This window comes from Osmerus mordax, chromosome 3 (assembly GCF_038355195.1).
Source record: "Osmerus mordax isolate fOsmMor3 chromosome 3, fOsmMor3.pri, whole genome shotgun sequence".
In the NCBI taxonomy this organism is placed as follows: Eukaryota; Metazoa; Chordata; class Actinopteri; order Osmeriformes; family Osmeridae; genus Osmerus; species Osmerus mordax.
The window spans coordinates 21,822,100-21,844,174 of NC_090052.1; the positions used below are offsets into that span (position 1 = coordinate 21,822,100).

The window sequence follows — 22,075 nt, forward strand, 5'->3', positions numbered from 1 at the left end:
CGGCAGTGGGAACCTTCCCCTCTAAGGCATGTGGTTCACAGTATTACAGTCCAAGCATCTTAGAGAGACAAACAGGAAACATGTTCCCCTTGCAAGTCTCCTGTTCAGGTAAGGCTTGCGTAAGAGCATCATGCAGGATAGATTGTTCAGGTAGACTCTGTGTCCTGTAGACGCTTACATGTGCTTCTCATCATGCTGGTTGGTTGGGCCAGAGCACAGAGATCAGCTACCAGCGTGATTACACAGTGAGTGGATGAGTGTAAGCTGGTACCTGGTACTTCTCTCTGATCCCGGCTGGTCCTGGAGATGGGCACGGAGAGAGAGATGGGAGGCGGGGGGATGGAGGGAGGCAGAGGGGTGGATGGGGGATGGATGGAGAGAGAAGGGGATGGTGGGAGAGAGAGGGGGGATGGAGGGAGAGAGAGGGGGATGGAGGGAGAGAGAGGGGGATGGAGGGAGAGAGAGGGGGATGGAGGGAGAGAGAAGGGGATGGTGGGAGGCAGAGGGGTGGATGGGAGATGGATGGAGAGAGAAGGGGATGGTGGGAGAGAGAGAGGGGGGATGGAGGGAGAGAGAGGTGGATGGAGGGAGAGAGAGGGGGATGGATGGAGAAAAAGAGAGATGAGGATGGGGTGAGAGGTGGATACACGAGGACCAACAAGGTCATTCCACCCCCCCCCCCCCCTCCTCGCCTGGCAGGCATGGAGAGACTGGGATTGAACATAATCTAATCCCACCGTTTGCGGCTGAAGCGGTGGATGTACCTGTGTAAGCGTCCTGGTTGCATGTTTCAATCGCTCAGTCATCTGGCTTTACTCCTGGACAAGGACAAACGACAACATGTTATATGAATACAGGGAACTTCTGAGAGTCATTTTGTATTTGGTGACGTAAGGGTAGAGAGTAGAGGAAGGTAGGAGACAAACAAATCTCCAATTGAAGTAAACTAAATGTAATTGTCCCTCAAAAAGATTACGAAACAGACAATTGCTTTAGTGAAAGAAATGACATGAAATGGACTTGGAAAATATAATGAAACATAGTCATAATGAAACATAGTCATAATGAAACTCAAGATTTGATCAAACCTACGAAATGACATGAGTTGACTGAGAACGTACTGTGATTGTTGAAGAGTGATGTTCAGACACGCTCTGTGAAGCCTGCCTCAAACCTTAAACATCACCATAATCATCTTTATCTTAGTCATCATCACCATCATAACCCTAACCCATCATCATCATCATCCTAACCCTAACCCATCATTATCCTCATCATCATCATCATCATCATCATCATCATCATAACCCTAACCCATCATCATCATCATCCTAATCCTAACCCATCATTATCCTCATCATCATCATCATCATCATCATCATCATCATCATCATCATCATCATCACCATCATAACCCTAACCCATCATCATCATCATAACCCTAACCCATCATCATCATCATCATCATCATCATAACCCTAACCCATCATTATCATCATCATCACCCTAACCCTAACCCATCATCATCACCCTAACCCTAACCCATCATTATCCTCATCATCCTAACCCTAACCCATCATTATCCTAACCCTAACCCATCATCATCCTAACCCTAACCCATCATTATCCTAACCCTAACCCATCATCATCACCCTAACCCATCATCATCCTAACCCTAACCCATCATTATCCTCATCATCCTAACCCTAACCCATCATTATCCTAACCCTAACCCATCATCATCCTAACCCTAACCCATCATCATCCTAACCCTAACCCATCATTATCCTAACCCTAACCCATCATCATTACCCTAACCCATCATCATCCTAACCCTAACCCATCATTATCCTAACCCTAACCCATCATTATCATCATCATCACCCTAACCCTAACCCATCATCATCCTAACCCTAACCCATCATTATCCTCATCATCCTAACCCTAACCCCAGTAGCAATTTTAGAGTCTTTTTAGGGGTGCTCAAGCACACCTAAATTTCATGTCAGCACTCCTAAAAAAAATTAATTATAATAATATAAGCTTAAATAAGTTTTAGTGCTCTAACGTAAGTGTTTGCAAACGGGTCTGTTAGTGACAAGATGACAAACAATTACAGGTTCAAAGGGCTTTAAACAGGTTTAATATCCAGTGTCGCCATGCTCCTTTAACGTTGGTAGTCTGCCAGTAAAACCAAAGGAGAAGTAGGTAGTTAATCTCATGGCGCAGATTTCAGTTTTTTAATTCATACAATATTTTGCACAATAATGAATACTTTTACTAATTGTTATCCAGTGAAATTTGTGATTTATTAGCAAGGGGGTTTAACACTTTTGCAAGGCACTGTATCCATGTCACATTCTCTCTCATTGGGGGCTAAGCCCCCCTAAAGGTCTGATCCTAGAATCGCCCCTGCCTAACCCTAACCCTAACCCATCATTATTTTCATCATCACATCACTATTTCAACACAGTGGATTTAATCACTCATGCAATCAGAGCCACCTCTTTCAACAGCAGTACCAAGGCTCCATACAGACTAGTTTTTTCATTCTCTGCTGCGGGTTGGCTGGTGTGTCATTCAAAGAATACCAATTTAAGATTTTCTGTTGCTCATTTGAAGGCATTAACAATGTTTGTGTTTTTTGCCATTTTTGTCGGTGGGCCTGACATCTGGAAAGAAACTATACACCCCCGCCAGGATTAGGATTGCGTAATTTCTGAAAACATATCTTATGCTCTCATGCATACTTTAAGAACAGTCATTCACTAGGTAGGAGAGACACTTTGATTTTTGTGCCCTCTTACCATCCTCCTTCTCCTGTCTGGTCAGGCTACACAGACACATTTAGTCATTTAGCAGTTGCTCTTATCCAGAGCGACTTACAATAAGTACAGGGACATTCCCCCCGAGGCAAGCAGGGTGAAGTGCCTTGCCCAAGGACACAACGTCATTTGGCACGGCAGGAATCGAACCGGCAACCTTCTGATTAATAGCCTGACTCCCTAACCGCTCAGCCATCTGACCCCCACACATCAGCTACACACCCAGCACACATATTCACCATTAGACCAAGAAAACAACTATGGTTGGAAGGCTGCTTCGGGGAATGTGTTTAGCAGTGAGTAGCAAATATCTTTAGTGAAGGGATGATGACTTTGATAGAGAGGAACAATGAGCTTCTCTCCTGTCCTTGTCTCAAGTCCTCCTGCAGAATATAATTACAACCTCATGAAAAATACATTTTAGTAATTTAGCAGACACTCTTATCCAGAGAGAAAAAATTCAAATCCATTTGCTGAAGAGCCAGAATCTGTTTTCTCCTGACATCTGCCACCTCTTAAGCATATTTCCCAAAGCAGTTTTCCTGCATTTCCATGGAACATCCTTCCTAAGTCAATCAGCAGGTCATCAAAGACCAGCGGATTTATTGTGTAGGCACACGCGACATGAGTCACACACACACACACACACACACACACACACACACACACACACACACACACACACACACACAGGGAGTTTCCTTGTGTCATTTACAGCTCAATGACTGCCCTCTTTTCGAAATCAGCATAGCTTTTAACAAAATATATATTTAAAAAATAAATAAAAAAAATGCTAAAGATTTGTCTGACGCTAACCTTTGGAGGGACGGAACAGAGGTGCCCGACCTTTGAGCAGTATACCAGATTGAAGAGTAAGCTGGAAGTAATCTTTTATATTGCTATGCTCAAGGAAATAGGCTAAGGTTTTAGATATGACAATAGACCAAAGGTCTGGAGCATAATTTGCCCTTTAAAATAAATAACAGTCAAAGACTTAGGGGGAGGAGAGAGAGACGGGGATGAGGCTGGGCAATAGAGAGAGAGAGAGAAAGAGAATGAGAGAGAGGGAGAGAGAGGGAGAGAGAGAGAGAGAAAGGGAGAGAGAGAGAGAGAGAGAGAGAGATAGAGAGAGAGAGAGAGAGAGAGAGAGAGAGAGAGGGAGGGAAAGATAGAGCAAGTCAGAGAGTGGGAGTTCAAATGCACAAGGGACCGGCTAAAAGACTCAGATGATTGGTTGTCAGGGAGCCTCGCGGGGCAGAGAAGGGAAAAGGAGAAGCAGGACAGAATGAAAGACAGAATCCTACAATCAAGGTAGTCGCCGGACCTCATCCCCCACAGCGAAGGATGATCACCGCGGCACTCCTACACCTCATCCGCCACGGACCCTCCGCCGCAACCAGATTATGAAGATTTGATACATGTTATGGAAAACACGTCTGGCGACAAATCAAAAGACTGGATTAGTTGCCTTTTCATCTCTTCTCGTGTCTTAGCCAGCCGTCCGCCCGGCGCCGGTGGCGAGACCATGGGGCTGGAGCGAGGCCAGCGGGCGTCCCTCGCCATCACCCTCAATTTCGTGGCGTTCGCCTTCGCCGTCTCGGCCGTGACCACCAGCTACTGGTGCGAGGGGACCCGGAAGGTGGTGAAGCCGTTCTGCACGGGCCCGGTGACGGTGAGGCAGTGGTACTGCATCCGCTTCAACAGCTCCAACATCAATGACAGCAGGCTGGTCCAGTACATCTGGGAGAGCGGAGAGGAGAAGTTCCTCATGAGGAAGTTCCACACCGGCATCTGGTTCTCCTGCGAACAGGCAGCAGACATGAATGGTGAGGGGCGGCGTGGGGGTTCCAGCCGCTGGAACTAGCGGTACTCTTTATGTGGGTCTTCGAAGAGTTCTTGAACGGTTTTGAAGAGAAATGGGGAACTTTTAAGTACACAGTTCTACTGTAGAACAGGTCTGTGGAGATTTCTGGAATTGTTGCACAGATACCTCTGTAACAGTTCTACGGAAGGGTCTTGAACAGTTGTAGAATGGGAAATAGGTTAGAAAACAGTTACTGTACTGAATGTAGGACAGATTTAGGGCTATTCTGTGTAAATTAAATGAACAGGATGTTATCCAGTAGGATCAGAAGAGGATCAATTTAAATCAACTTTCTTCATCCATTTGAGTTCATTCAAATGTTTTGTTTAAACTGACGTTTCATAGAGATGGATTGTAAGTTAAACCGAATATTACAAGTATACTATATGTCCATTGTTGCAAGACTGAATTTTAACGAGGCTGTTTAAACTCAAAAGGACAAGGACAAGAAAAAGGACATACACTTTGGGGTCTTAGTCTAGGAACAAGCCCCATTGTATGTTTTGTTGTGGTTGGCTACACGAGTTGAACCTGAAAGTGCAAGGTTCATCTTTAACACCAAAGTGATGTTCCTCCACATGATCATCTCTGCTCTGATGAGAGAGCACCCAGGCAACGAGCTGAACAGTAGGAGAGAGAGGAGAGAGAACTAGAAAGAAAAGGGGGGAGAGAGAGAGAGAGGACAGAGAAGGTCAGGGGGAGAAGGATAAATAATGGGGGAGAGAGAAAGATACACAACTATATTAACTATAGTCAACTTAGATGTATACCAAAGTGTTACAGATATATATATATATAAAAAATATATTGAATCACAAAAGAATATTAACAAATGCATGTTGTTTCCGTCCTGAAGGGTTTGACTGCAGAGACTTCTTTGAGATTGCACCGGAACATGAAAGAGGTGAGAACCTCGCACACACACACCTCGCACACACACACCTCTCAGCAGACACACTAAACTCTGTACTACCGGAGGAACAGTCAGTCACATATGAGTTAAGCACAAGACGCGTACGCTTTCAAAGGAACCATCCGGAAAGGTTTTTCTCAGATTCAACAAAAACAATGGTACTCTGCACCCATAACATTTTAATGCAATTAAATAGCTTAACTCTGTCTGGCTTGTTCTGTCAGTCAGGGTAATACCGTTAAACTAAACCTGTTTACAAACATTAGTTAATTAATCCTGTCGCTCCCAAAGATCCATGGTTACTTAAAGTTCAACCTCCCCACGTCCACACTTCCTGTTTTGTAATCTAACCTGATGTCCCCTCACCTGTGTTGCTAACCTGTCCCCTCACCTGTGTTCAGGTGGGTTGTGGCTCTACTGTTACTAAGCTGTCCCCTCACCTGTGTTGCTAACCTGTCCCCTCACCTGTGTTGCTAACCTGTCCCCTCACCTGTGTTGCTAACCTGTCCCCTCACCTGTGTTGCTAACCTGTCCCCTCACCTGTGTTGCTAACCTGTCCCCTCACCTGTGTTGCTAACCTGTCCCCTCACCTGTCTCCAGGTGTGCTGTGGCTGTGCATCGTGGCAGAGCTCCTGTACCTTACGCTGCTCTTCATGGGAGGAATCTTGATGACAGTTGAACAGTGTCCCTGCTTCAGCGTCATGAACAAGCTCAAACTCAACGCCTTCGCCGCCATGTTCACCGCACTGTCGGGTAGGACACACGCGTGTAACATGCGCAGTGTAGCTCATACGCACTCACTTACACACACAAAAGTTTTAAAAAGGAAATCTGAGTGAAGTGAAATCTTGAGGCTCAATCCCCACAAAAATACTATGTTATGGGTCCATCAGACACGCAAACACTGGGTGAGTGATGTCAAACATGACCACCACACTAGGGCTCCAGACATAGGTGGAAATCCCGGGGGGGAGAGGGGGGACACGACCCCCCCATCCTGGGAAAATATGATTTGTCCCCCCCAATAAATCACAGTAAACATAACTATGTAATTTCAATAATATTAATAATACGCAATGAAAGCACTTTGCTGATTATGGACACAATGGCGCTTTTTTAATGTGCTATGTGTTACAGCAGTCATTTTGGTGTCCCCCTCGGGAATTACTCTTGAGAAAATGTCATATAATTGTCCCCCCCAAAGTTGATAACAGATTTTCGCCACTGGCTCCAGACCATGCCAGCCCCGGAGCCTTGATAGGACTGAGGCTGGCATGCTGCTGCCCGTCTAACAGGGTAGAGACGCTGGGTCAGGATCAGCCGTGAGAGCTGTCGAAAGGAAGCCAGTGTGTGGCAATATCAGGCCACTGGGGGAGGGGGGTTATGTAACAAGAACCTGGCAACCCTGAGCTTTGCTTCTCTACTGGTCTGCTGCCCACCACTCAGCACCGGCTGGGATACACGGACAGGGACCTGAGAGAACCGGACACAAAGGCAGAAGATGAGAGAGGGGAGGAGGTAGGCGGAGAGCGAGGCAGGGAAGGAGAGTGGTAGGGACAGGCAGAGACAATCGGAGACACAGAAAGAGGGAGGTAGAGGAGAAGAGAGCGATGGAGACTGAGGCAGAGGAACTGCCTCTCTACAGAGTTTGAAGTCGTTGGTTGGTGATTGCTTTGCTTCCCTTTGCTCCTGCCGGTCGCTGTTTCTGTTTCTCCCTCGCACGCCCCGTCTTCATCGCTCTCTTTCACTGTCTCCGCCTCTCTCTCTCTTTCCCTGACTCTGTGCTGTGTACCCTGTCTGTTGTCCTCATATTAAAGTTCATCTTGCCCTCAGAACGGTGACAGCTCATGGGTCACACAGATGTCATCGTCAGCTGCATCCCATCAGTAATCACTCTCTGTCGGGATTCACTCATGTTTCAATCACTGGTGCCGGAGCCATATTACATTCCCCAGAGCTCTATCCAGCATGCGAGGACAAAAGCTAGCTCATATGTTCAGATAAAATGCTAGTTGAGAGCTAGAAAAACGTTAGCTCAAAGTTAGCCCTGTGCCATAAGGAGGAGGGCTGGAGGGCCGTCCAAAGGCTGTGTATGATCTGTTCGCTGCCTCCAAGGATTTGACGGTTTCCGGACTAATCGGAGCTGTGGCAGTAGTGTGGGGCCATGGCAAGGTCTGCTCACAGGAGTCCCACCTCCTCCTCCTCCTCCTCCTCCTCCATCTCCTCCTCCTCCACCTCCTCCTCCTCCTCTCTGCCCCCCTCTTTTTCCTCTTCCCTCCATCCTCCATCTCCCTCCCCCATCTCCCCTTCCTCTCCCCTTTCCTCCTGCCTCCTCCCCCTCCTCCTAACCCCCCCGTCATAAACACTAATCCCCCAGCAGCAGGATGAGAGGAGCATTGATGAAAGATGGACAAGAGGCTGCGAAAGGACACACACACACTCTCTCTGCATAAGTTTTTCTCTCTCTCTTTTGACTAAGATCTCACACACACACACAACCCTGGTTACATACACAGCTATTTGTTTCTCACACACACATATACTATAAGTTGAGTACGTGTCTCATAGTTCCTCACACACACACCTCACTGTAACTGTTCTCTGTAGACTGTGCTGATAGAGACCTGTGTTGTTGTGTGTGGTGTGTTTTCCCCCCTGACCCCTGACCCAGGCCTGTGTGGCATGGTGGCTCACATGATGTTCACCACCATCTTCCAGCTGGCCGTTGCCATAGGACCAGAGGACTGGAGGCCCAAGACCTGGGACTACAGCTGGTCCTATATGTAAGTGTAGCAGAGGTGGTTTGAGAGTTGCAGGGACAGGAGTTAGATTTGATCAGAACAAAATAGAGGACTAGATAATACAAATATCAAAGGGCAGTAGCTAGTAGACCTGCAGGCAAAATATAAATCACATAGCGGTTATAGAACTGAAAAGTTCCTCACCACGCATCATAGATTTACGTTGATGTTGCTCTGTGTGGAATTTACTTTTCTTATGCCCTTCAACTCATCCTCCACCCTCCATCCTCTTCTCCTCCTCCTCCTCCTCCTCCTCCTCCTCCTCCTCCACCCTCCATCCTCTCCTCCATCCTCCTCCTCCTCCACCCTCCATCCTCCTCCTCCTCCTCTCCTCCTCCTTCTCCACCCTCCATCCTCTCCTCCTCCTCCACCCTCCATCCTCTCCTCCTTCTCCACCTCCTCCTCCCTCCATCCTCTCGTCCTCCTCCACCCTCCATCCTCTCCTCCTCCTCCTCCACCCTCCATCCTCTCCTCCTCCACCCTCCATCCTCCTCCTCCTCTCCTCCTCCTCCTCCACCCTCCATCCTCTCCTCCTCCACCCTCCATCCTCTCCTCCTCCTCCTCCACCCTCCATCCTCTCCTCCTCCTCCGCGTCCATCCTCTCCTCCTCCTCCTCCTCCTCCTCCTCCACCCTCCATCCTCCTCCACCCTCCATCCTCTCCTCCTATATTTCCTTCCCAACTTTTGACTCTCTCCTCCCTATTCTCCCCCCTCCCTTCTCGTCTTCTTTTCTCCCCCCTCTCATCCATCCTCACTTCCTTCTCCACCCCTCACCACTTCCTCTTCCGCCCCATCAGTTTCAACCTTCTTTTTTCCCCTCCACTTCCTCCTCCGTGTACTCTCTTCCTCCCCCCCTCCCCCCCCCCTCCCCCCCCCTCCCCCCCCCCTCCCCCCCCCCTCCCCCCCCTCCCCCCCCCTCCCCCCCCCCTCCCCCTCCCCTAGCCTGGCGTGGGGTTCTTTCGGTACCTGCATGGGTTCTGCGGTGGCCACTCTGAACCGCTACACCAAGACCATCGTGGAGTTCCAGTACAAGCGTCGGAACATCGAGAAGAACATGAGGATTAAGCAGAAACTTCTAGAGCTGGATCTTCCGGAGCAGATGTGGGACATGTACCTGACGGCCGTGCCTGCTGGTACCGAGGCTCACCTGGACCTACCGGACACGGGGGCCCGTTAACGGACGCAAACCGCCCAGCGGGACCAAGTACATGGTGGGCCTGGATGATGTTCCAGATCCGTACCTGGGTCGGCAGGGGGAGGAGTACTGCTAGAGATGACGACCACAACCGTGGTCCAGGACTGGGTCTCATAGGAGCTGGGACCCTGCCAAGCTATGTGAGTCAGACCAAACACCCACACACGCATTTTACACTAAACAACCTGTGTATGTGTTTGTGCCTGTGTGAGTGAGTGTGTGTGTGAGTGTGTGTGTGAGTGTGTGTGAGTGTGTGTGTGCATGTGAAGTGAATGAAGACCAGTCCCTGACATAGATCCAATTTTAATTACTTTTTTTGATGACAACAGTGTTGGAAATGAGTCTACGCCAAGCCAAAGTACATATCAATGGTGTAAGACTGCCCTCTAATGAACTGAAGTTGTAATCACCTGCTGTAAAACAGTGCTGGGATGCAGTGGTTTGTAACTGTAATTATGTTGGCGCCCTCATGTGGACTAATATGGTATTACAGCATCACGATGGGAAGATAACTTTCCCATCATGGCCATTGACTGTTACTGCCAAACACGTCAATCTACAATAAAGTGTGCTTGTGTTTTGTAAGAGTGGCTTTATCTGCATTAGGATCAAATGACATTAAGACTGTTAAGACAATAACATGAATAAAAGCTTTAACCAGAAAATGACCTCACAGAGTGTTGTGTCTTAGTCTTACAGTGTAGCAGAGGTGGTTTGGAACCATGCTCTGAGAAATTAACAACCTATACATCTGCAACGTGGGAGTCCTAATGGTCTAATGGTAGCATTGCGGTTCAAAATTAAGACAAAAATACAGTCAAAGGTTATCGATGCCGCTGAGGCCTGGAGACTGGGAGGCTAGTACCAGCCAAAGTCCTGGCCAGCCATCTGGTAGAAGCGCTGGTTGTGGGGCCTGTAGAAGAGTTGAGGCTGTGCAGGGCCTGGGGATGGATTTGGACGTGTGGCCGGCCCTTGGTCCTCCCCAGGCAGTGAGGCTGGCTGCTCCCCTCGGGCTTCTTCAGACAGGGGAAACCTTTGGTCTTGTTAAAGTAGAAGTGCTTGTCCGTGATGATCCTCTGAAGGCCTAGGAAGTCCTGGACCTTTCCTAATTCCCCGGCCGGGTCGGAGATGAGCTTCTCCCCACTGACCAGGTGGATCTGGGCCCTGGGGAACCAGGCCAGCCAGTGCTCCAGGTGCTGGGCGTACAGTCCGATCCAGATAGGGCTCCAATGGGAGTCCACCTCCCCTACTTCGCCTCTGGCCTCCTCTGTTTCCCCCCTCCGGGGCTCCTCCCCCCCCGGTCCTGTTCCGGAAGGCGAGGGCCTCGAAGCTGGGCACCCTGGGAGTCTTGGAGAGGATCTGGGTGTAGTCGGAGACCGCCCGGGTCACGGGGTCACGGACCACCACGATCAGCTTGACCCCCGGAGACATGGACCACACTCGTGCGGGGCTCTCCGAGGTCACAAAGTACCGGGGGGTCTTCTCCAGAACCACCTGGCCCTCCAGAGCCCGGGGCATCAGGCTCCTGGGGGGGGGGTAGAGAGAGGGGCGTGTGGGGGAGGGAGATTGGGGGGAGAAAGGCGGAGGGGAGGGGTAAGTGAGATCGGGGAAGGTAAGGGAGAGAGGGTGGGTGGGGGAGGGAGATTGGGGGGAGAAAGGCGGAGGGGAGGGGTAAGTGAGATCGGGGAAGGTAAGGGAGAGAGGGTGGGTGGGGGAGGGAGATTGGGGGGAGAAAGGCGGAGGGGAGGGGTAAGTGAGATCGGGGAAGGTAAGGAGAGAGGGTGGGTAGGGGAGGGAGATTGGGGGAGAAAGGCGGAGGGGAGGGGTAAGTGAGATCGGGGAAGGTAAGGGAGAGAGGGTGGGTGGGTGGGGGAGAAAGTGGGGGGTAAATGTGGGAGAGGGGAATCGGGACGGAAGGAAAGGGGGATAGGCGTAGAGAGGGGTGTGGGGAGAAAGAGGTTTGGGTGGTTTGAAGGGAAGGTTAAGGGGGACAGGGAGGGAATAGCAGGTTGGGGGAGGGAGGAGGGAGGAGGGGGGAGGGGGGAGGGACAAGTTCAGATGGAGGAGAAACAGGAGAGACGGGTTCAGTGGAGAGAGGGGAGGTTTAGAGAGAGGGGAGGCAAGAGAGAGGGGAGGTTTAGAGAGAGGGGAGGTTAAGAGAGAGGGGAGGCAAGAGAGCTGTCATGAGCACAAACTGAACAACATATCAGATGAAACAAAAGACATCCAGAATATTCACTCTTATCTCTATGCAGCATCTGTGTGCTGTACATGTATGCTGTACCCCTACGCTGTATTTATATACTGTATATATATTATATGCTGTTCTATATCTATCTAAATTCTGTATTCTTACTCTATTTCCTGAGGGTTTATATCACCCTGCTCCATTGTCTCTCTCACAAGGCCTCATTCCAGTCTCTCTCTCCAGCCTCTCTTTCTACTCTGGCCTCTCTCTCCAGCCTCTCTCTCTCCAGCCTCTCTTCACTGGCCTCTCTCTCCAGCTTCTCTTTCTACTCTGGCCTCTCTCTCCAGCCTCTCTCTCTCCAGCCTCTCTTTCTACTCTGGCCTCTCTCTCCAGCCTCTCTCTCCAGCCTCTCTTCACTGGCCTCTCTCTCCAGCTTCTCTTTCTACTCTGGCCTCTCTCTCCAGCCTCTCTCTCTCCAGCCTCTCTACTCTGGCCTCTCTCTTCAGCCTCTCTCCAGCCTCTCTCTCTACTCTGGCCTCTCTCTCCAGCCTCTATTTACTCTGGCCTCTCTCTTCAGCCTCTCTCCAGCCTCTCTCTCTCTCCAGCCTCCCTCTCTCCATGGTCCTGTCCCCTCCATCACATGACAGGCTGAAGCCACTATATCCTTGTCTCTGTCTTCATTTAACAGCATGTAATACCTGGGAGGAGGGAGATGTCTGGGAGAAAGAACTAAGTAACAAGAAAGCTGTACAGCGAGTAAGAGAGGAGAGAGAGAGCGACGGAGATGAAGGACAAGAGGAGCTAGGACTCAAATACAAGCAAAGTCCATTAGCGAACCCACTTTGATTTTACCCCAGAGACAAATGTCAGCGTTCGCAGAGTGAGTGCGCTGCTTTGTGTTGCATTGACTTGCTGCCTGCCATTTTCACTCGAAAAAGCGCTCAGAAGAAAGGATGGAGTTTTAAAAGGCAGCTTGCAGGGGTCCTTTCACTGCCTCAGCGTGAGGGAGCTGGTCAGGCCCAGGAGGGGGTGTTTGTGTAGAGCGTACTGCTACTGTGAGCAAGAGGTTTTCTTCCCATGGTGGACTTATTACGCAGGAGAAGCAGAGATGGTTCTAGAATGGTCAAGCTGACACATAGGGAGTTCTAGAACGGTCAAGCTGACCAATAGGGAGTTCTAGAACTGTCAAGCTGACAAAATGGGGCGAGAAACTTACATAACTCAGCCAACACTAGCATCCTATATGACATGCCCTCTTACTCTCTCTCTATCCCTATGGAACCCCTTGTCATCTCTCTCTCTCTCTCTCACTCTCTCTCTCTCAATATGCAAAAGAGAGAGAGGGAGGAAGAGAAGGTGAGTGCTTCCATATGGATGGATGAATGGATGGATGGATAGGTGAGGTTCTCCACCTCTCTCTCTCTCTCTCTCTCTTCTCTCTCTCTCTCTCTCTCTCTCTCTCTCTCTCTCTCTCTCTCTCTCTCTCTCTCTGTTATCTGTCTCTTTCTGTCTCTTTCTCCGCATCTTTTTGTCTCCCTGTCTCTTTTTCTCTTTTTGTCTCCCTCCCTCCCTCTGTGTGTGTGTGTTTCTTGGCATCAGCATCATCACTATGAACTTCATCCATCCTCATCAACAACAATACACTGCAGGACAATCTAAACCTACCTGTACCAATTCAACCCCCGTGCGTAATTCCGATCAAAAAAGTGAGGCTCCGAGCCAAGCGCGCGAATGTCTGGGTGAAGTCGTAGAAATTCCAAAAGCGCTCGTGTTCCGCCTTTCTTTACCCCTATGATGATGGCTTGCGGGAGTCTGCGGGTCGCGGTCCACTCCTTGTTGGGAGTGACCCCGTGCACACTTGGTTCACCTGTTATGCTGACCGTGGGTGTTGCGCGCACATCAATTACATCCTTATTGCCAAAAGAAGTGTTTTTGCTGTTTAATTCTGTCCAACGCAACACCTGCGATGATTGTTTCAAGTGCCTCGCGGCGTCATTCAGACCGGTGTCACAGCAGCCGGAGAGGATGAAGTAGAAGGAGGCAAAGACAACCGCCAGAGAGAACGTGAAGAGAAGTTTCTGCGAGAGTCGCGGGAAATCTTTCAGGTGGTGCGATACAGCCATCCCGTCTTTTGCAAACAAACAGAGGCCATTCTAACAACAAGCCATCACTTCGTTCGGTAAAGCTGTCTTTTATGTAAACATAAGATCCTAATCATGATTCCATCCCTAAAACAGCGTGCCAGCAACTCTGAACGCGCAGTGCCAAATACGAATGTTCCTTGGTGCTGGGCAAGTCTGTTGCCTCACCGTTCATCTTAAAAAACACTGTTCCATATCTGTCTCTACGGTCCTCGGTTCCTCATTGTCGCCCACGTTATTGTTTTTCATAAACAGATCGGAAAGCAGGTGTATCCATTGGAGATGCACCCGCAAGTCTGTAGCCTGACCGGTCTGTCAGTCTGTCCCGCGCCACTTTGAAGACAGGAACAGGGTGCGAGTTTCATACCCGATTAGTAGTGTTTCGGTTGAAAGTGAGATTGCTAAAGAGACTAATCCTTTTTTACGATCCTCGGAAAAACATATCCCCCAAATCACACATGAGATAGACCCTGTTTGCACGGAACGATTACACGAAATCGGATTTTTTATTTTATTTTATCTTTAACGCTATTGCACTCTTTGCGTGTGCAAAAATTACAGGAATGGAGTCAAACAAAAAATACTTTATTTATGACCAATGTTCTTGACGTATTTTGGTTGTTTAAATATAACATGGAATGTTTTTCTCTGCGTTATCGTTATCCTTGTGCCAGGCATGACATCAGATGAAAGCAGGAGTAAATAAATACCAGAGAAGATCATCTCCAGAGGAGGTGTGTGTGTTTTCAGATTATTTTGACTGTTTTCACGGTATCCTGGGGCCAATCTCTTTCATGGGGGGTCAGCCAATATAACAATTATCTTTACATCAGTTCCCATCACCTAAACTCCTGCCAAGAGACCATTCAAATGTCCCCACCCAAACCTAGGCCCTTGGTTCAGAGGTAGGGTGAGGTCAGAATTACATTTGGCCTATATAAGGAGTCAGGTTGCTGAGCGGTGAGGGAATCGGGCCAGTAATCATAAGGTTGCCAGTTCGATTCCTGGGCCAAATGACGTTGTGTCCTTGGGCAAGGCACTTCACCCTACTTGCCTCGGGGGGAAAGTCCCTGTACTTACTGTAAGTCTGCTAAATGACTAAATGTAAATGTAATGTAAATGTAATGTAAATGGTCCCATCCTAGCCCTGATCACACCATCCCATCACCACAATCTAAGACCACCATACCCTAGCTCTGACCACACCATACCCTCACCACACCCCATCTCTGACCACAGCCTACCCCACCCTCACGACACCCTATCCCTGACCACACCCTAATCGTCCCCACACCCCACAAACCGTTCCCCGTCTGAAACAGAGCCCAGTTCCCAGGGATGGCAGAGTTGTCACATGAGCCAGAGTGAACATGGTCCTTTATCCCCTACGATACCTGCTGCCAGGCTTGCCCACTAACCCCCCCCCCCCCCCCCCCCCCCCTCTCAGGCTGACCTGGATTCCTCACACATCTGCTATCACTGTATAATATGAGTTGGAGGGTTATACCCGCTGTGGGATTACAGCCATGCCTCGTACGAGGCCAGGGACTCCATGTCGACCCGTCTGTTCGCAGGGATAAAGCCCTGTTTGTTCCGGAAAAATCACCGGTCTACCGGATTAACATCTGGAAAGGGTGGATGTAGGGTGGAAGGGGAGGAGTATGGTAATGATGGAGGAATGCTGACCTCTCCCAACCTTACCTTCTTCCACTCCTGCGCAGGCAGGAGTCACATCCCTGGTGTCAACACCCGATGCTTCATGCAGGAGCTTTCATGTGGGGGGGCGGCTGTGTTCTGGGGGTTTAAACCAAGTGCACCTTAAGTTGTTGCTCAGGTATGGGAGCAGACTGATTGCAAACTACCCTGTGCTTATCTATGTAGTGGAACTTCATACATCGAGTATTAGTTATAGTAGAAGTGTTTTATATTATATGTAATAAAATTATTCATATTTTAAAAGTTGTAGTAGGTATTATGTTATGCATGACATAGTAGTGGTGTTTAATGTTAGGTTTACTGTACACATGTTATTGTCATCTGATTGGTCTAAAGCCAGCAGTGATATTGCTTGGAGATCTCCCTGACAAAACACACAGGTTGTAGTCGTGTGAGCAGCGTTCTAGTGATCTGGGAAGACGCTGGGGTGAGGTACCGTCTTCTTAACCCTAACCCTGGCCGCAAACCCATCCAAGATAAGCTCACGTAAGAGGACACCCTCCACTTCCCTCTCCTGAACAGAGGCTTTCAGAACACTCGGTCACCAGCGTCCATGCCAGGTCCGAGGAGGTCAGGTGGTACGTGTGTGGTGGAGAATATAGCTCATCTCAAGGGCCTCTGATCAATTCATCCCCATGAAGGATTAAGGCGCCACCTCATCTCAACCTAAACTCATGAAATAAGAGACACTGATTGCATAAACCAGGCGCCCCCCACTCCCGCCTCTCTCAAGAGCTCTCTGATATTCATATCACACTATTAGTTCACAGGGGAAAGACACAAATTACCATTCAGAACAGACACATATAAACCAAGATCCTTATTGAGTATCTGCAGAATAATAAAAGTCTGAATGTAGGACTGTCTGTTTCTAAGCCCCGCCCACCAGAGGTGATGGGTGCTGTGTCATACCGCTGGGGCCATGAGGACAATACCAAGCTGATTAGACCATGATCCCTTAAACCCAGCGTCACGCTTGGCAGAATATCTTTCCCGCCCTCAGATTATTACATCCTTCATGGATATCCAAGCGAGATTAATACAGAACCTTGGCCACTGGATACAGCATGCTATAATCTGTTTTACTGTTCGACGCAAACAAAATAAAAAAATAAATACAAATTACAAAATGCCTTCAAATTAAGTCTGTCCTGGCAGCCTGGCAGTCTTGAGAATGACTGAGAACAACTTATCTTAATATAGTTTTTTTTATTAATTTACATACAAATAATTTGCAGTGAGATAAAACTTGTACAAACTAATAGCATCAGACAGTGGCTGTGTATATAATAGTGATTTAGTTTCACTCCTTAAACACACATACACATAACATAAGCCCACACAACACAAATGTTGTGCATATGTGCAAGCTTCAAGATGGAGGGCACCAAGTGTATAATTCATTCAGTACATTCATCCATTAAATTATTCATTCATGTCAGATTCTAAGGCACAATCACCATGACAGTTATCAACACGTATAAGATGTAGGCTGAACAAGTAAAATAATTCAAGTATTTGATGTCCTTTCCATCATCACTCTCATACACCGCCCTGTCTCAACTGTAACCAGTGATGTGCGTCTTGTAACCAAGGTGTGGGTTCTCTTCGATGTATTTCTTGATGTACCAACAGGACACGTGCGCCTTGAGCTTCTCCTTCACCAGGAAGTCTAAAGCAGCCTGTATAAGAGAGAAGAAGGAACGAATGGAACTTTCCTGAATCATGTAATTCTGCAACGATTTGTTTTTAAATTATAGCCCAGTGTTTGCCACCCATCAGACCGCTACTCCCTTCTATTTACCTTAGACAGCGTCGCAGCTACTCCTTTGCCTCTGAACGACTCGGGTACTGTGGTTGACACGAGATCCACCTCTTTCTCTCCGGTGAATTTATACCGCAGCACCGCGCTGTCCAGGTGCTCTGTATCGGGGGGAAAACGTTTGACTTAAGGGAAGGATTCGTCATGACATGGAAATGTTTCCAAGTAGGCCTTGAATGGACACCGGTCTCGATTTAAGATCTCCCCCCGTGCGTAAAGGGCACAATGTCGGCTCTCTTTGGCACTCACCCGCCGCGCCGTCCAAGGTAATGGTAAAACACAGGTTATTCCGGTCATGTTCCACTGCCAAGTCACTACCACTTCTCGTCATACTGAAAGCTGAGAAAGGTGACTTCATAAAACGCGTGCTGTTTACTGCACAGACACGGGAAAACATTAATTGTAAAGCCATTTTCCATTCCTCACAAGAAAACACGGCACGGGCACAGCGACCGCACGTTTGAGCCTGTCTCTACATGCTGCAATAAAGTATCCACCAGGAGGCGCTCACGTAAAGCAAATCTGACAAAGTGGCGTTTGAAGTTCAAATAAAAAAAGGCCATAGTGCCAAATATTTCTCTTGTGGCATCGTGAAATTGCTTTGTCACCCTTGTGTCTTTAGAGACTGCTTTTACATATGCCTTGAACAAATGAAAGAAGCCAGGATAATACATCTAAACATCGTTTATTTTTTGGTGGAGTGGTTACAACATTTCAATGCTGTCCTACTTATCATTTGAACTCATTCAACCAAGCTTCGTCTGTGTTTCATTAATGAGTGAATGAAAGTAACAATATTTCCTGTTTTTATTAGGGTTAGGGGATCTCTTCATCTCTCCATCTCTCTGTCTATCCATCCTGTCACATCTCCCTCCATCTTTCCATCTCTCTGTCTCTCCACCCTAGCACCTCTCCCTCCATCTCTCCATGTCTCTGTCTCTCCATCCGGTCGCCTCTCCCTCCATCTCTCTGTCTCTCCATCCGGTCGCCTCTCCCTCCATCTTCTCCATTCCCTCAGTCTCTACTGCTCCAGTTCCTCTACGGCGGCAGCGTTCCTCACGCCGGCCGCCATCACGGCGAAGAACACGTTGGGGAAGAAGGAGCGTGCGTAGATGGCGGCCTTGGGCAGCGAGCGCGCCATGATCACTTCCTGCTTCCTGCTGCTCAGCGTCTTCACCAGCTCGGCCGCCGCCTCCTCGGCCGTCACGCCGAAGACCTCCTTCCTGGAGAACACTGGGGGGAGGGGGAACCACCTGTCACACCTCTCTGTCTGTGTTTGTCTCTCCACCTTTCATCCTCCCTCCCTCCCTCTCTCCCTCCCTTCTTCCTCTATCTCCGTCTCTCACGCTCAATCTCTCAATGTCTTCAGCCTCTCTCTCTCTCTCTCTCTCTCTCTCTCTCTCTCTCTCTCTCTCTCTCTGTCTCTCTCTCTCTCTCTCTCTCTCTCTCTCTCTCACCTGACCAGACGGAGGGTGTGGGGTTGTCCTCCTCTGAGGGTGGTGTAGGGGAGCTGATGAAGGTGGTGCTCAGAGTACTGACCAGGATGCCGTACTCCTGGACCTCGGCTCTCAGGCAGTCAAAGAAGGCCTGCACCGCATGCTTGGAGGCCGCGTCTGGGGCACACACCACATGCATGTGACTTCGGGTGAAGGGTGTTCAGGTGAGTGGTTGTTGAGTGGTGTTCAGCTACTGTAAGTGGTGTTTAGTTGACTGGTGTTCAGGTGAAGGGTGTTCAGTTAAGTGGTCTTCAGTTATGTGGTTGTGATTCAGGTGAGTGGTGTTCAGGTGAGTGGTGTTCAGGTGAGTGGTGTTCAGGTGAGTGGTGTTCAGGCGAGTGGTGTTCAGGTGAGTGGTGTTCAGGTGAAGGGTGTTCAGGTGAGTGTTTCCTGTGTGGGTGTGCAGAAGGTGGACCAGCAGGGACTCACAGGTGGTCCTGAAGGGAATAGCCAGCTTGCCCTGGATGCTGTTCACCAGCAGCAGGTGACCTGTCCTCCTGGAGATCATGGAGGGGAGCAGGCCTGCAGGGAGGAGGGAGGTGGGGGTGGGGAGAGAAGGGGGGAGGGCAGGAGAGAGAGGACAGAGGAGAGAGAGGGAAAGTGACAGGGGATGTAGAGAGAGGTGTGTGTGTTCAAGGGTGCCAGGGGACAGAGAGAGGACAAATAGTGACAGGAGTATATATATAAAAATAGGTTTGGGAGGGCAGGGGGAGATAGACGAGAGAGAATCGAGTCAAGAGGGAGAGAAAATGGGACAGTGATAAGATATTTACCTTACTTACCACGCTTGCATCATCACGCCAAATAAACAATCAACCCATATTTTCCCTGTCGATATTAGCACTTGTATTTTCAAAGAGGCGTCACCTTTGGCCAGTGTCACAGGTCCGAAGTAGTTGTTGTCCATGACAGCCTTGTCCATCTGCAGGGACAGGTTCTGGACGGGGCCTCGCACCTTCAGACTGTTGTTGAGGATCAGCACGTCCAGACAGCCGTAGCAGTCCAGCACCTCCGTGATCACCTCCGGCAGGCACTCCATATCTCCGAAGTCCAGCTGCACCACCTTAGGGGGGAAGGTCTGGGGGTGGGGGGGGGGAGGGGGAAGAAGGGAGGTGAGAGTGAAGGAACCCCCGAGGGTCCAGACTGGACAACTGCTCAATCTCTATTGGTCAGGGGGTCAGATGGCTGAGTGGTTAGGGAATCGGGCTATTAATCAGAAGGTTGCCGGTTTGATTCCCGGCCGTGCAAATGACGTGGTGTCCTTGGGAAAGGCACCTCACCCTACTTGCCTCGGGGGGAATGTCCCCGTACTTACTGTAAGTTGCTCTGGATAAGAGCGTCTGCTAAATGTAAATGTTAACATATCCTACAGTATCTGTGCTTGTCTCTGCTTGGACCACATGGATGTTTCCTCTTGGCCTAAAGGGGAAACATGAACCGTGACCTTGAGTTTTGGATCCTAGCTGGTGGTACTGACCAGACTCGGGTCGGAAGCACTGGCCAGCTCCTCAGCCAGAAGGTCCAGCCTCTCCCAGCTCTTCCCACACAGGATCAGTCTGGCGCCGCCCTTGTGGAAAATCTTGGCACATTCTGCCCACAAGATGCAGAAGTAAAATGTAAGGATGCAACCCTGAGAACTTGAGCGATCTGCAAGCTTCGACGACATCGAAAACAGTATCAACTGTACCTCTCCCAAGAGCAGACAGAGCGTCTGTGATGACCACCACCTTGTTGCGTACGGTAACCTTGGAGACGAGCCGCAGCACGACAGAGTACAGGTAGAACACACCTGCGGTGGCAACCACCACCAGCGGCACCAGCAGGATGATGGTCAGGCTCAGCTCCACGTTCTGGAACATACACACACACACACACACATGAATGCAGGCACGCACAGGAGCACACACACCACACAAACATACATATACACAGACATGAATGTGCACACAAAACCACACTTTCATAAACATCATGAATATGGTTACTTAAGACTATTTCTATAATCAGACAATACTAAACATTGGAAGCAGTAACTAATTACGCAGTTTCTTACCATTAAGCTATCCAGGTCCATGATGATCCAGTTGGGTCTTCAAGAAATCATCTAAGGTCTGGATACTCTGTCACTCTGGAGAGAAAACGGTCACATTTTATAACAAAACTTTGAAATCATTCAGACTATACAAAACAACAAGAAATATGGGATATACTGAATGAGAATCTAAAGAACAGCAGTCTAGGATGACACCTTCAATTCAAGTTATACAGATATATTGATATACAGTACCAGTCAAAGGTTTGGACACATTTTCCCATTCAATTAGACTGGTACTGTGTACATGTGCTGTATGTACATATGATCCATGGGTGGGAGGTACATAAATAGGGCTTACTATAGGTTGCAGTACTTCAACACAAGGCCTTTGCCATAAGCCATCAAACTAACAGTAGCCGTTTTCAGACCATGAGGAGTGGAATACAGCTGTCCCCTCTGTCCCCACCCACCCACCCCCACCCTCTCACTCACTCACACACACACACATTCTCCTCACACATGCACCACACACACACCCTCCTCACACGCACACACCCTCTCACTCACACACACACACACACATTCTCCTCACACATGCACCACACACACACCCTCCTCACACGCACACACCCTCTCACTCACACACACACACATTCTCCTCACACATGCACCACACACACACCCTCCTCACACGCACACACCCTCTTCACACACATACACACACATACACACACACACACACACCACACCACACACACAGAGATTGTTATTAAACAACTGAGCACCTCTTACTGTCAGTCTCCTCTCTGCTTCCTGGGGAGAGCTCTTCTCTTTGTGTCCCTGGTAACTTCCTCTCTGGAGTGACCAAACAGTAAGTCCCAGCCTGGCTCCCTCCTACAGAGACCCTGGAGGCTAGCCTCCTCCCTGGCCTCTCCTATGCCCATGTCAACACCCAGGATTGGATCTCTTTTAATAGCACACAGCTGAGTCAGTCGTTTGCCATGTACTGTAGGATGTACGCATGTTATGTTTAGCATGGTAGCCTCGGTCATACACTTTAAAAGCCTGGGGAGGGGGGA

The 22,075-nt window shown here is 49.0% G+C and overlaps 3 protein-coding genes and 1 pseudogene across 4 annotated transcripts; 1 reads left to right on the plus strand and 3 right to left on the minus strand.

Annotated features, from left to right (window-relative positions):
• Nucleotides 1–4,350: 4,350 nt before the first annotated feature.
• LOC136941024 (germ cell-specific gene 1-like protein) lies at nucleotides 4,351–9,674 on the plus strand (annotated as a pseudogene).
• A 782-nt stretch (nucleotides 9,675–10,456) lies between these two features.
• Nucleotides 10,457–13,909, minus strand: LOC136940563 (heparan sulfate glucosamine 3-O-sulfotransferase 6-like). Its single transcript, XM_067232752.1, is given in 4 exon segments — nucleotides 10,457–10,521; nucleotides 10,524–10,849; nucleotides 10,899–11,123; nucleotides 13,452–13,909. Coding segments are annotated over 4 exon segments (1,074 nt in total).
• A 2,972-nt stretch (nucleotides 13,910–16,881) lies between these two features.
• LOC136941003 (protein NATD1-like) lies at nucleotides 16,882–17,913 on the minus strand. The gene is made up of 3 exons (XM_067233371.1): nucleotides 17,715–17,913; nucleotides 17,448–17,566; nucleotides 16,882–17,325 (listed from the first exon to the last, which is right to left on the minus strand). Exons 1-3 carry the CDS (start codon nucleotides 17,875–17,877, stop codon nucleotides 17,203–17,205), a joined length of 405 nt encoding a protein of 134 aa, XP_067089472.1. The 5' UTR covers nucleotides 17,878–17,913; the 3' UTR covers nucleotides 16,882–17,202.
• Nucleotides 17,914–18,131: 218 nt separating this feature from the next.
• On the minus strand, nucleotides 18,132–21,891 carry LOC136940653 (dehydrogenase/reductase SDR family member 7C-B-like). 2 transcript variants are annotated; one of them, XM_067232887.1, is made up of 8 exons: nucleotides 21,789–21,891; nucleotides 21,015–21,089; nucleotides 20,649–20,811; nucleotides 20,439–20,551; nucleotides 19,829–20,039; nucleotides 19,391–19,483; nucleotides 18,923–19,078; nucleotides 18,132–18,698 (listed from the first exon to the last, which is right to left on the minus strand). In XM_067232887.1, exons 2-8 carry the CDS (start codon nucleotides 21,033–21,035, stop codon nucleotides 18,487–18,489), a joined length of 969 nt encoding a protein of 322 aa, XP_067088988.1. In that variant the 5' UTR covers nucleotides 21,036–21,089; nucleotides 21,789–21,891; the 3' UTR covers nucleotides 18,132–18,486. The 2 variants fall into 2 exon arrangements, with proteins under 2 accessions (XP_067088988.1, XP_067088986.1); XM_067232885.1 differs by having other exon boundaries at nucleotides 21,782–21,891.
• Nucleotides 21,892–22,075: the final 184 nt, after the last annotated feature.